At 36.5% G+C, this 13597-nt stretch overlaps 1 protein-coding gene across 3 annotated transcripts in view; it reads right to left on the bottom strand.

The window, feature by feature from the left end:
• The window catches only part of LOC113515212 (WW domain-containing protein tag-325-like), a 178256-nt gene that overhangs the window by 38675 nt on the left and 125984 nt on the right, over positions 1-13597 (bottom strand). For all 3 annotated transcript variants that reach the window (XM_052895858.1, XM_052895861.1, XM_052895859.1), the window contains exon 2: positions 64-192. In XM_052895858.1, the coding sequence (XP_052751818.1) occupies positions 64-192 (129 nt within the window). The remainder of the gene's footprint in view (positions 1-63; positions 193-13597) is intronic.

Genomic DNA, 13597 nt, shown 5'->3' with positions numbered 1-13597 from the left:
GCTCCAGCTAATACTGGGATGGGCAAGGATCTCAATACGCCTATGAGTGGGTAATAAACTTACCTCTGTATAGGGGTGTCCGCCGTGGGGCCTGTGATCCCTCCGTGGCGGCCGGTACTGCGTTATCCGGGGTATGACCAGGGGCGGCCTCGCATCTCGACTGTACACGGCACATTCTTCAGGAGTTATCCACTGGAACAATAATAACAAAATAACAGTGAGATAAGATTACTAGGCACACTTACTAGAAGGTCACAACAACGATATTTGTATTGTATCAATTTTGTTATAAAATAAATATTTTTCATTTCATTTCCAAGATATGAAACCTTCAAAAAATAAACGAGTTTTTTTAGAAAAATAAATTCTAAACAACTTATAAATTGTCTCTTTATTTTTCTGTTTAAATAAACAGTACTTAGTTTTTATAACGAGAAAGAAAAAAAAACATTTATTCATCATCATATTTTAGGATATGGTCTGGGATAGAATTGGCTGGAGGAAGATGCATGAATTAATTGCACCGACAAGAGGAAACTCTTAAATGAAAAGAAGATATCAGCGTTTAAATATCCACTGTTAACATAAGCCTCCCCCTTAGAGGGTTCTGCCAGTATTTGCCACGCTTGGCAGGCGGATTGGCAACCGAAGTTAAGCTTTAGAGATGTTTTAAGAGGGGTGCTGTTACCCATCCCTTGCCCTCCCTTAGTCGCCTCCTATGACACCCACAGGAAAGGAAGGGGTGGCCTATTCTATACCGGGACCACACGGCGACATTTATTGCCAACAACAAAAAGAATTATACTAATTAATAATAGAAAACAAACTTCATATTTGTTACTGCCAACATGGCTGCCACTCAGCATGCGCTGCAGTAAATTAATTGCTGAAGCGTTGATATTCTGTGATGGTTACGCATGATATCACGAACGACAATAGTAAAAAAATAATTGAAGATACTGTGTCTGTCGATTATGATAATTTTGTATTTGGAATGTTTTTTTTTTTAATTTTAGTTTTAGTTTTTTTTTTTTCAATGTATTTTATTAAGTCTCGCATCCGAAAAGTGGTTTCTTTTTAATGCATGATAATGGAATGGTAATCCCGCCTGCGCTATCGGTATACACTGGCGGGGCACCAGTGAGAGATGATAAGTGAAAATAAAAGAGCAGGTCAGTTAGCCCATCGTGATTAATACATCTGGAATTCAGCACGATGGTTTCTAGGGGGGACCACGTGGAGGTCGACCTGACGGGGTATATTGCTAGCAATGTGACTGGTAGTCCGCATTATTAACAATCCCTCCCCCCTCTTACCAATTAGTTGTCAACGTGGGCAGCTCAGCATAATGCTGTTTATTGACCATTAAATTTAAATAACAGATTTTGTCACAATTATGGTTATGTCGCAAAGTCGTTTTTTTTTTGTGGGCCATAATCTTTTATTATTTTGTCTACATACTTTGTTTGATATAGCGTGAAAGTAGATAAATAAATACAAACACTTCACCGTATAAAGCTGTCATCGATAAAAATTGAACATACGCGAAACAATATAAAAAACAATGTTACGCTTGTTAATTCCAACGAGTTACATTAAGAAATTAAAATAGCACTCTGGAGCTATTAAATATTGCATCGAATAGCGTGTTCTCTAATGAAATTATAGCACAAAAAACAATAAAACTTTACTAGAGGGAGATTTTGTACAAAAATCGATTGCTTGGGTACCATTGTCCCATTGGTGTTTCAACCGTGAAGCAGTTGTGTTTGCATGACTGTGTTTCGGTTTGAAGGGTGGGATATGGCGTGAATTTACTGGGTACAGAGAAATATTACCTGAATGCTCAGGAATGGCAACGCATGGGGGATAGCATGGGCGAAACAGTAATACTCTGTTATGTCCATGGTACTGCTCATGTCTTTAGGCAACGGTCACCACTTTCGCACACACAGGTGGGCCGTCAGCTTGTTTGCCATTCTAAGTTATATAAAAAACAAACATAATTATTAAAAAAAAAAGTCTGTCTGTATGTATGATTGCTTCAACATTATGCAAAAACTACGATATCAAATTAGATGCGGTTTCTCGTAGTGTTCCTGAAAATCTAACTTGCTTCATCTTGATACACTAATCTAGAAGTGGTTATTGGTTTTCCTACTTTAAAAATATACAATACGCAATAAGAGCTATTAAAAAATGCCAAGCCGTCTGGCCAGTGTCGTAACAGTAGAATACTCTTCTTTTACCGGTTTTTACGTATATGTCAAAGTTCCTGATAATTAATCGGTTAAGGTGCCCAAAAGTAACAAACAAACATAAATTAGCAAGAAATTATCAATATTATGCATTTATATCTCGCCACTGATAATGTTCATGTCTATAATATATCGAGTCATTATCACAGCTCGTACATTGCACGTTCACAATGTCATAGGCGCTGTATAAAATATTGACCACTGTTACACAGACATAGATGGAGACAGATGGCGCAAAGGCCCAAATTATTAAAAAAAAATATACTCGTCATATGTATGTGGGCTGAAATAAATGTAGCCTATGCTCTACTTCATGGCAAGTGCATACGCGCATGAGAAATTTAATAAAGATTGGTCTTGTCGTTAAATTGTTACAAGAAAGGTAGATAGATATATAGATAATTTATTTATATTACTTACAGCACACAAATTACAATAAAAAAAAAACATACACGTAATACACAGCAAAAGAGACAAAAGAATAAAAATAAAAAAAGCACAAATAAAAAAAAATACAAAAACAAAATATATAATCTAACAATCTCCTTTGTTACCATTCCTTCATGCGTGTGCCATAGTAACACAAAATGGTCACAACTCAGTTTATTGCTTTGCCCTTAAAAGAGCAAAACACTGATATCCTGCTGTGGCCAAGAGTCAGTCGCGAAACTTAAGGTAATTTAACAAACAAACTATTAACCCTTTTAGTGCCATTGATTTTTACTCATATCTAGTTAAAAATGCCAAAAATTATGCAATTTTAAAATTTTCTTTTAACAGCAAGCTAAACAGCGACTGATTTCACGAGCGCTATACCGCTCGTGGTACTTTAAGTTGCAATGCGCACGAGCGCGATGGCGCTCGTCGGCATTCAAAGGGTTAAATAAAAACTGTATCGACTTATGAAATCGAAAATGGTTATGTACGTTCTTTCAAAAGTTACTAATGCATTAAACGGAATTAAGGTCTAGCTAATATAGACCAAAACGTTTACATTTACAACACGGGCTGTTGCGTCATCTATTTCAATGTATATCTGTGGTTAAATTGTGAGACAAGGAAGTGCCTGCAGACAGTATCATAAGGTCAATAGTCAATTCCAACGGAACGGCGCGATGCGGGCTGACCAAGGTCTCTGTATGTAGATATAGCTGTATTATTGACTAGCTACTTGCAGTGAGCAATTTCCTACGCGTGGATTTCAAAAGTAGGTACACAATTGCGAAAACCGCATACAATTTGGTATAGCAGTGTTTAAGTGATTTCAAAACAAACATAGAGACAGACAGACACGCGAAATTTCTAAAACTATTGTTTTAGCCTCTGTTAATCTTATTTAGACCCCTCATATTATTTTTTATACAACTTAGAATGGCCAAACAAGCTGACGGCCCACCTGATGGAAAGTGGTAATCGTCGCCTATAGACATGAGCAGTACCATGAACATAACAGAGTATACTGTTTCGCCCATGATACCCCCCATGCGTTGTCATTCCTGAGGACTTAGGTGTTATTCCTCTGTACCCAGTAAATTCATGCCATATCCCACTATTCAAACCGAAACACAGCCATGCAAACACAACTGCTTCACGGTTGGAACACGAATGGGGGCAGAGGTGCCCAAAAAAACTGGTAATTTTAATTGGATATGAAAAGAAGAGTTAACTCGTCCTCGGTCAGCAAATTGTTAATATTATGCACAAGTCAATTATCTCTGAAGGCGCATTGCACAATGCGTGATATAAATATTTATGTTTGGTATGCAACACGGCTGTTGTATGCACCTGAGTGCGCGCTTACCTTGAAAGAGCCTGATACGAGTATATTTAGAAATGCGGATATAATATTTATGAATCATTCAACTCTCCGCCGTGAACGGTATACCTGATATATGTTTACGTTTACAATAGTTTTGTTTATTAGATAAAAGGGTTTGTGAAAAAAAAAACAAACAGCTTAAAACATCGTTCTTTCGTTTTTGAATACCCTGTCAAGTCGACCTCCCCGCTGCCCCCCCTGGAAACTATCGTGCTGAATTCCAGGTGTATTCATCACGATGGGCTAACTGACCTACCTTTTCATTTTCACTTATAATCCTTCGCTGGTGCTCCGCCAGCGTATACCGTTAGCGCAGGCGGGGCTACCATTCCATTGTCATCTATTAAAAAAAAAAACCTAGTCATCGGCTTTTACTTTTTAAAATCACCAGACGGTACTTAACAATGATTCACGATCACGTCACTAACTTATGAATGGGAGGCTGTAGGTATTTCACAATATACCGGTTGTGTGATCATCTGACCTTGACCTTAAATCGTGTATTAATGATCTAGTAGGTGTGTTGATGACTCTATAATAGTTTTGCACACCTACAAACGAGTTTCTGTCTATTTCTTAAACATAGTGCTTATTTTACTATGTTTTGGCTGTATACAAGTATTTCCTTTGTTTTGAAAGAACGTTTGAAATAAAAACAGCATCTTCAATCGTGACATGAAATATTTGAATTTAGAATGTAGAATCCTATCTATTATTAGATTCTGCCTCACGATATACAGATTTTTTTGATACATAGAAAAAAATAAGCAATTTCAATCGTCACGAAATTGAAAGTGAATTTTAGTCAATGATTACAAAATGATTGGAAAACTAAGTCGAGCCAACCTTTTTTTTAAAAGCATTTACTTCTGTAAAGACCTAAGAACATGGAATTACACATAAAGACGTACTCAGAGCAAGACAAAAAATATTCCTGATCTTGCCTCACACATTTTCGTGTTTTGCTTTTTGCTAGCTAACGACTGATATGACGATCATCATCTGTTGACTTCGGTAGTCTAGCGGATTAATAAACCGATGATCGTGGGTTCAATCTCCGCAGAATATAAATATTTGTATTCACGTATGTCTGTTTATATTTGTATGTCTATCAGTTGTCTAGTATCTAAAACTGCAACACCACGGATATCACAGTTTGTCTATGAAACTGTCAGACAGACAGAAAGCGGTTCATCCACAACCCCTTGCGGGGTTGCAGGTACGGGCCTCGAGCGTGTGCTCTTTGCCCGAGCAGTCTGCGCAGGCTACCGCAAATACCGCGTAAATAGCGCCGGCTAAGGGAAAATAAAAAAAGGAAAATTGAGCGGGGGAAAATGATGTGAAAGATGTAATAAATACGTCGTCGACCGTGCAGGGCCGGTATGAAACTGTGTATCCATCTATAGACCATTAACTAAGTTTTATAAAAGAGTTCCTTAGCCTCATGTCCATAGACTATATATACGAGTATATATTTTTTTTTAATATTACCGCGGCACCGCACATCAATTGCCGCTCAATACGTATCATAAATCACAAAACAGTTACCGTACCCCACAAACCACAGATACATCATGATTTATTAGTATAAAAGCGATTAAAACTACTACGCAGATTATAAATAACTATTTGGCCATTTTTAATTCAGCCCTTTGAGAATATAACTGTGAAAACTATCCAATTAACAGTGGTACAATAGTTTATGTGTAATGCCGGAACAAACGTACAAAGAGATAGAAAGACATAAAATTTCTAAAATACCTTCTTAGTTAGAATGTATGAATGAGAAATATACTTTATAAATAATAAGCGAGACAATAAATGTAACGATACAGTTGAGGGGGAAAGGGATTGTTAGTAATGGAGACTGAGAATCCCATTGCTAGCAATATACCCAACCAGGTCGACCTCCTCGCGGTTCCCCCTGGAAACTATCATGGTTAATTCCTAATTAATTCATCATGATAGGCTAACTGGCCTGTTTTCATTCTCATCTATCACCCTTCACTGATGCTCCGCCAGCGTATCCCGTTAGCGCAGGCGGAGTTACCATACCACCCATTTTCACTCATAAAAAAAAAACGATACAGTTGTATAAATATAACAAAACGGTCTTATAGCAGAGAGCAATCTTTAGAAGAGAACCTTGTTTTTCAACTTATAACTTAACCAATAATTATGAAATTGGATAACATACACGTATATCTGGTAGTATTGTTTTATTGTTACCCTATTCCCTTTGGCCGCAACAGAATACCAGTGCTTTGCTCTTTTGAGGGCAAAGCAATGAATTGAATTGTGGCCATTTTGTATTGTTATGGCACACGCACAAAACTACGACAAGGTCGACCTGGTTGGGTATGTTGCTAGCAATGGGATTCTTAGTGTCCATCACTAACAATCCCTTTCCCCCCTTAGTCGCTTCTTAGGGCAAAAGAGGAAGGGAAAGATCGAGGAATAACTACATGGGACAGATAAAAGAAACACTAGGTGTCATATCGTATAGGGAGGTCAAGGATATGGCCTGGGATAGAGCTGGCTGGAAGAAAATGCATGAATTAGTTGCACCGACAAGAGGAAATTCTTAAATGAAAATAGAGAAGAGATCGCTTCTTGCGATACCCACGAGAAATGAAGGGAAGACCCAGTCTATGCCGGGACCATATGGTACGCATTATTATATGCTTATAAAAGACAATCTCTCGATATCTAACACTGGCCTCAATTTATCGTGCCCACGAGTTGAATCAACTTATTGACCTCGGAGTCAGCGGACGGGTGCGCCATTCATAATTGTACGACTCCTGTCCCTTTCTAACACGACTAACCCTTCTAAGAAGTGAACGAGACAAACGTACCAGTACGGAAACGAAGCCAATGAGTTGCAATTAACGGAGATAACTTGGTAATGAGCGTGGTAAATGTTTAAGGTATGATTCTCTCCTTTTAAACCGACTTGAAAAAAGTGCGTTTTTAATACGGTTTGTTACCTCATACCTACATCAGTACCTATACCTATGTGTATAATTACTTTTTTTTTATCTGAAAGTATATAATTACATATTATCGCTCATAAATTAGTTATATTTTTTTACGCAACTTAAAATAGCAAACAAGCTGACCGCCCGATCTGATGGAAAGTGGTAACCGTCGCCTATAGACATGAGCAGTACCGTGGACATAACAGAGTATACTGTTTCGCCCATGATACCCCCCATGCGTTACCATTCCTGAGCATTCAGGTGATATTCTTCTGTACTCTGTAAATTTATTATATGACATAACTGAATAATAATAAATCCCAAATTAAACCAGTGGGGGAAAGCGATTGTTAGTAATGGAGACTGAGAATCCCATTGCTAGCAATATACCCAACCAGGTCGGCCTCGTTGCGGTTCTCCCTGAAAACTATCATGGTTAATTCCTGATGAATTCATCATGATAGGCTAACTGGCCTGTTTTCATTCTCATCTATCATTCTTCACTGGTGCTTTATGGAAAAACTTCTATGGGACCAATCTGTAAGTATTACCGCTTCAATTAAATAAAGAATATCCCAAACGGATTTACAACTGACATGACATGGCATGCTTCGTTTTAACACCAACACTCTCAAACAAGTACGCTCTCAAAAAACTAAACAAACAAATAATATAAGAGAACAATCAATTAACGAGTGACTGTTTACAAATAGTGGGAAACACAAACATGGAATGATAATTAAGTAAACACTTGGAAATGAGTCAAAACATTGTCTGACCGACGGACATACGAAACGTTTGTAGTAGATACAGCTGTCTTGGGGCCGGTCGATAGCGTTGATCCTTTCTATTCATTCACATCGATGTAGGGAAGTGTGAATGAATGAAATATACAAAAATACGTCGTATGCCTGAGTACCTCTGTCCCGTTCGTGTTTCATTCGTGAAGCAGTCGTGTTTGCATGGCTGTGTTTCGGTTTGAAGGGTGCGATTAAACAAAGAAATTACAGGGTGCAGAGGCGTTAACACTTTACAGACTGATTCCATAGAAATGTAAAAAAAATGAACTATACATACTCGTAGTACATTTTACATTATAGTCCCCAAGATACAGGTCTGGCCTAGGTTTGGGGCTAATGGTAATGCAGATATTTCCTCGTTGAAAATAAATTGTAAAAATTGTAAATTGTACCTTATGCAACTGTATCTTCTTGAATTAAATTAATAAATATATAAATTATAGTTAATTAAACCAGAGGGAGACTTTGTACAAAAGTCGTTTGCTTGGGTACCTCTGTCCCATTCGTGTTTCAACCGTGAAGCAGTTGTGTTTGCATGGCTGTGTTTCGGTTTGAGGGGTGGGATATGGCGTGAATTTACAGGGCACAGAGAAATAACACCTGAGTCCTCAGGAATGGCAACGCATGGGGGGTATCAAAGGGGGGAAAAGTATACTCTGTTATGTCCATGGTACTGCTCATGTCTATAGGTGACGGTTACCACTTTCCATCAGGTGGGCCGTCAGCTTGTTTGCCATTCTAAGTTGTATAAAAAAAAAATATATAATAGTACAGATTGAGGCTTTTCATTGTCACAAATATGTGTGTGTGTGTGTATTTATGTATTATGTCGGATCTACTTACAGACTGATCCCATAGATATTTTATTAAAATCATTTTACTAAATTTTAAATCAATATAACTGGTAGTCACAATTGAATTGTTTTTTTTTTTTTTTGTTGATTTTTGTTAGTGTCAAAACACTAACAAAAATTTATTCCATTTCAAACGATTCCGAGCCACATTTCTGTCATTCGTAGAAATACTCGGTAAAAGGTAAAAATAAATAAAACGTAACGTCAGACGCGCCATCTCGCCGGATATCCTAACGTTATTGGAGTTTCATTGACGCATTTATACCTTCCTAAGAACAAGGAATTACATAGAAGGAATGATAAAATTGTCAATTCATAGCAGGCTAGCGTATAGAAAATGCTATACGGTCGTATAACCCTACCAAAATCAGATACCACCTGCTTGCATACTTTCTACATAAACTGGGTCAAATATATAATCTAGTAATTTGTCATTGACAAATAATTGACATGTCAAACATTGTCTATACACTAGCCTACCATATATTTAGAAAAATGACAATTGATGGTGTATCTTTCGTCCTCTTTTTACTAATTATATTTGCATAAGAAGAAAGGAGCCAACCAAATGATTCACAATTCATCCATATTTATTTATGTATGTATATACATATGTATGTTCAAGAGGAAATAGTATATATATGTATACACTATATCCTCTTTTCAAGAACTTCCTCTAGTCGGGGCAACTAATTCATGCATTCTCTGCCAGGTATTCCAGGTATATTCACGATGGACTAACTGACCTGCCTTTACATTCTCACCTACCATCCCTCACTGGTGCCCCGCCGGTGTATACCGTTTGCGCAGGTGGGGTTATCATTATAGTATCATACATTTAAAAAAAAACTCTGTTTTGTTCAAAGTGCTGTTCATGTGTACAGGCGACAGTTACCATTTTCCATCAGGTGGGCCGTCAGCTTGTTTGCCATTCTAAGTTGCATAAAAAAAAATTATATAACATTCATAATTGGTACCTACCTATCATCGTCATAATTTCAAATAATATCCGTTCACTGTTGGACAGAAGCATCCACCAAAGACTGCCATAAAGAACGGTCCTGAACCACCTGCATCCACTGATTCCCTACAATGCATTTCAGGTCGTCACTCAATCAAGTGGGGCATCGTCCTACACTGTGTTTGCTCGTACGCGGTCGCCACTCAAGAACCTTTCCCATCGATTATCGCTTCTTCGAGCTATGTGACCAGCCCATTGCCATTTCAGCTTGCTTCTCCATACCTACTTATGTTCTGATTAGATTAATTTACTCTTAATTGTTAACGATATTTTGTCAACTTGTTTGCATAAGTCGTGACGATACAAAGTCACTGAACACAAATGACGCCACTAAGCCATAGATAAGGGCGTAACGCATCATCGTGAATGATTCATCGTTCTTCACTACTGTACTTTATAATAGAATAGGCAAATTGAATCATGAGATGAATGACAAATGTGCCGACAAACAGAGCGTTTATTTGTTATAAATTAATAAATTACAAATAATGATGAAATTACTGTAACTTATATATGTACATAATTAGAGTGTCTCCATACAAACGCTACAAGAAAACGGATCAACTTTTTGATACAGTTTTGCGTGATAAATAGTTACGAGTGATTCCTTTATAACTTCTACATTTATTTTGTCTTATAAATTCTGCATCTTATTAATGCGAAAATGTTCATTTTATTTAATTAAATAATACGTCATGATACATATTATGCGTAAGTATATATATATAAAATCTATGGACTACAATTTGTTTCTACTGTTAGTTACTATATATTAGTTATATATATATATATATATATATATATATATATATATATATATATATATATATATATATATATATATATATATATAGTATTCTACGACTATGACGATATTAGGGATGGCCAACCGGTCGATCACGACTATTAGTCCAGTCGATCGTGGTAAGGCAAACAATGTAATATTTTGCTAATCTAGCTGAAGATGCTCACACGCAATGCTCATGCTAATATAAATAAGTAGTTGCTGAGAATAATTTTCAGTTTTATGTTTTATACAACTTAGAATGGCAAACAAGCTGACGACCCACCTGATGAAAAGTGGTAACTGTCGCCTATAGACATGAGCAGTACCATGGACATAACAGATACCCTCCATACGTTACCATTCCTGAGGACTCAGATGTTATTCCTCTGTACCCTGTAAATTCACGCCATATCCCACCCATCAAACCGAAACACAGCCATGCAAACACAGTTTTTCGTTTTCCCTCTTAATAAAATAAGAAATACACTATAATACTACACAATTGTGTACTGAACTATGTTGTTTCATTTGTGATTTCAAGAAGTATGCAATTGGTAGATCGCACAGGGTTTCGTCAGTAAACAGTAGGTCTTGGGTCTAGTCAAGTCGGCCGCTCCTGCTATAAAGTCTATTTATGTCATTCAATATATATATATATATATTTTTCAAATGCAGATAATGTACAACAATATATAAGATATATATGTAAAATCCAACAATATACAAGGTACAAAGAAGAAATATCAAAATATTTTTATTCGAATGTTCCACCAGTAAGACTAAACATTTTTTGAAATAATTTTAGATTGTATTCCGCGATAAACCGACTTCAATTGTATAAAAATGAAGCTCATCAACAGACATATAAGCAATACGTAATAATATATATTTATATTTGTATTATATCGGAAAAAAACGTTTTCAATTCAAACTTAAAAAATTTTGCAGTGTTTATAGGCAACAGGAGCCACTTTATTACAATACCAGAGGGAGACTTTGTACAAAAGTCGATTGCTTGGGTACCTCTGTCCCATTCGTGTTTCAACCGTAAAGCAGTTGTGTTTGCAGGGCTGTATTTCGGTTTGAAGGGTGTGATATGGCGTGAATTTACTGGGTACAGAGGAATAACATCTGAGTCCTCAGGAATGGCAACGCATGGGGGGTATCACGGGCGAAACAGTATACTCTGTTATATCCATGGTACTGCTCATGTCTATAGGCGACGGTTACCACTTTTCATCAGGTGGACCGTCAGCTTGTTTGCCATTCTAAGTTGTATAAAAAAAAACTTTGCTATATATTCAGCCGTATATTTAATTACCTATATACTGGCCAAATAACGAACATGTTAAAAGTCTGTTCATCATCAAAAACATAATATTAGATAAAATACTTTTAACACATTTCAAAACAGATATCCGACCGATATGGGCGACATAGAAATGGGTGATGACCTTATTTTAATGGAACCCAACATATAGATATGGAATCGGTATCCATATTACCTATGTCTTCTCATTGGATGAACCGTCAGCACATTTGCCTTTATTGTCTACTAATAAAAAAACTAATCTCAGTACAATCCTAAAATAATGAAGGAAACAAAACCGATTCGTATGAACGTTTGTTAACACCTCGTTAAAACGGTTACAAACACGTTATATCGTATAACTGTTTCGGTTATTAGCGACGCCCGTGAACAGTGAGTCACGGCGTTCCATATTGTTTACGTTCAGTTTCAATTTTTAACTGCTGCCGAGGAATAACCTACATATCTAGTTCGACATTCCGCCACTGGCGCAATAGCTGGGGGAGGGGGAAAGGGATTGTTAGCAATGGAGTTTAACAGCCACATTGCTAGTAACATGCCCTATCAGGTCGAACTCCACGTGGTCCACAATTCTTGTTGAATTCATCACGATGGGCTAACTGACCTGCTTCATCCTCACCTATCATCCTTCACTGATGTTGTGCCGGTGTATACCGATAGCACGGGTGGGGTTACCATACCATCATCACCCATAAAAAAAAATGGCTGGGCGAAAGGGATTGTTAATAGTGGGTAGGCATGGGTAATATTTTATTAATTAATTTTACAATATGAATATAAATAATTATAAACTACAGAATATATTAAATAACTATATAATACTAATAACAATTACGATATGAATATATTCACACCAATACTTAAATAATGAATAATAATAATAGTAAGAAAATACGTAGCTATCGTGATACAATATCAATGACTGGATAATATTGTAACAGATCCTTAGACTATTTCTAAAGTGAAAAAAAGCGTTGTCCTCCTCTCTCCTACTTGCTGTGCCCAACAGGGTCCATAATTGGAATGTTATCTACTAATTATATTACGGAATGCAATAAGAAATAAATAAATAAATAAATAAAAAGAAAGAAATATTTTTATTCAAGTAAATATAGATTCAAGCATTTTTTTCCATTACATGGAAACATTTGGAATGCAATTTCAGCCAAGAAGAAGGGGCAAGATACTCTGCTGTTGCTTTTTACAAAAAGTATAATATGGATACCGATCCGATATCTATATATTGGGTTTCTTTGGATAATGATGGCAGAAAAAGGTATTCACCCATTTAGATATCGCCCATATCGGTCGGATATCTATTTTCAAATATCTTTAAAGTCCAACCAATTACGCAACATATTTTTTTGGATAATAGACTATTAACGTATTCGTTATTGGACCAGTATATATATATATTAAAACTATTTATTAAAATACGAGTATTACCCATTCCCTAGGAACAGGGTCAATTAGTTACATCACTAGTAATTTACCCTCACAGATTGACCTTCGCGTGGTTCTCCTAGGAAACCGTCGAGATGAATTAAATTTAAATTCTCTTTGAATTTGTCAGAATTGTCATACTATTCTGTTTTCATCCTGTCACTGGCGCCTATCTATTCTGATAGCGCTTAGCGCTTATCCTAATAGGGTTATCATTCCATTATCATTCAATGAAAACAAATCTACAATTTTTTATAAGGATAAAATTATATCATTTAGCCCATATTGACAAATTCAAGTTTTC

The sequence above is a fragment of the Galleria mellonella genome, unplaced genomic scaffold (genome assembly GCF_026898425.1).
Source record: "Galleria mellonella isolate WM207_F2 unplaced genomic scaffold, CSIRO_AGI_GalMel_v1 utg312, whole genome shotgun sequence".
Taxonomy (NCBI): Eukaryota; Metazoa; Arthropoda; class Insecta; order Lepidoptera; family Pyralidae; genus Galleria; species Galleria mellonella.
The sequence above is the reverse complement of the archived record's forward strand: the minus strand, read 5'-3'. Positions and strand labels throughout refer to the sequence as shown.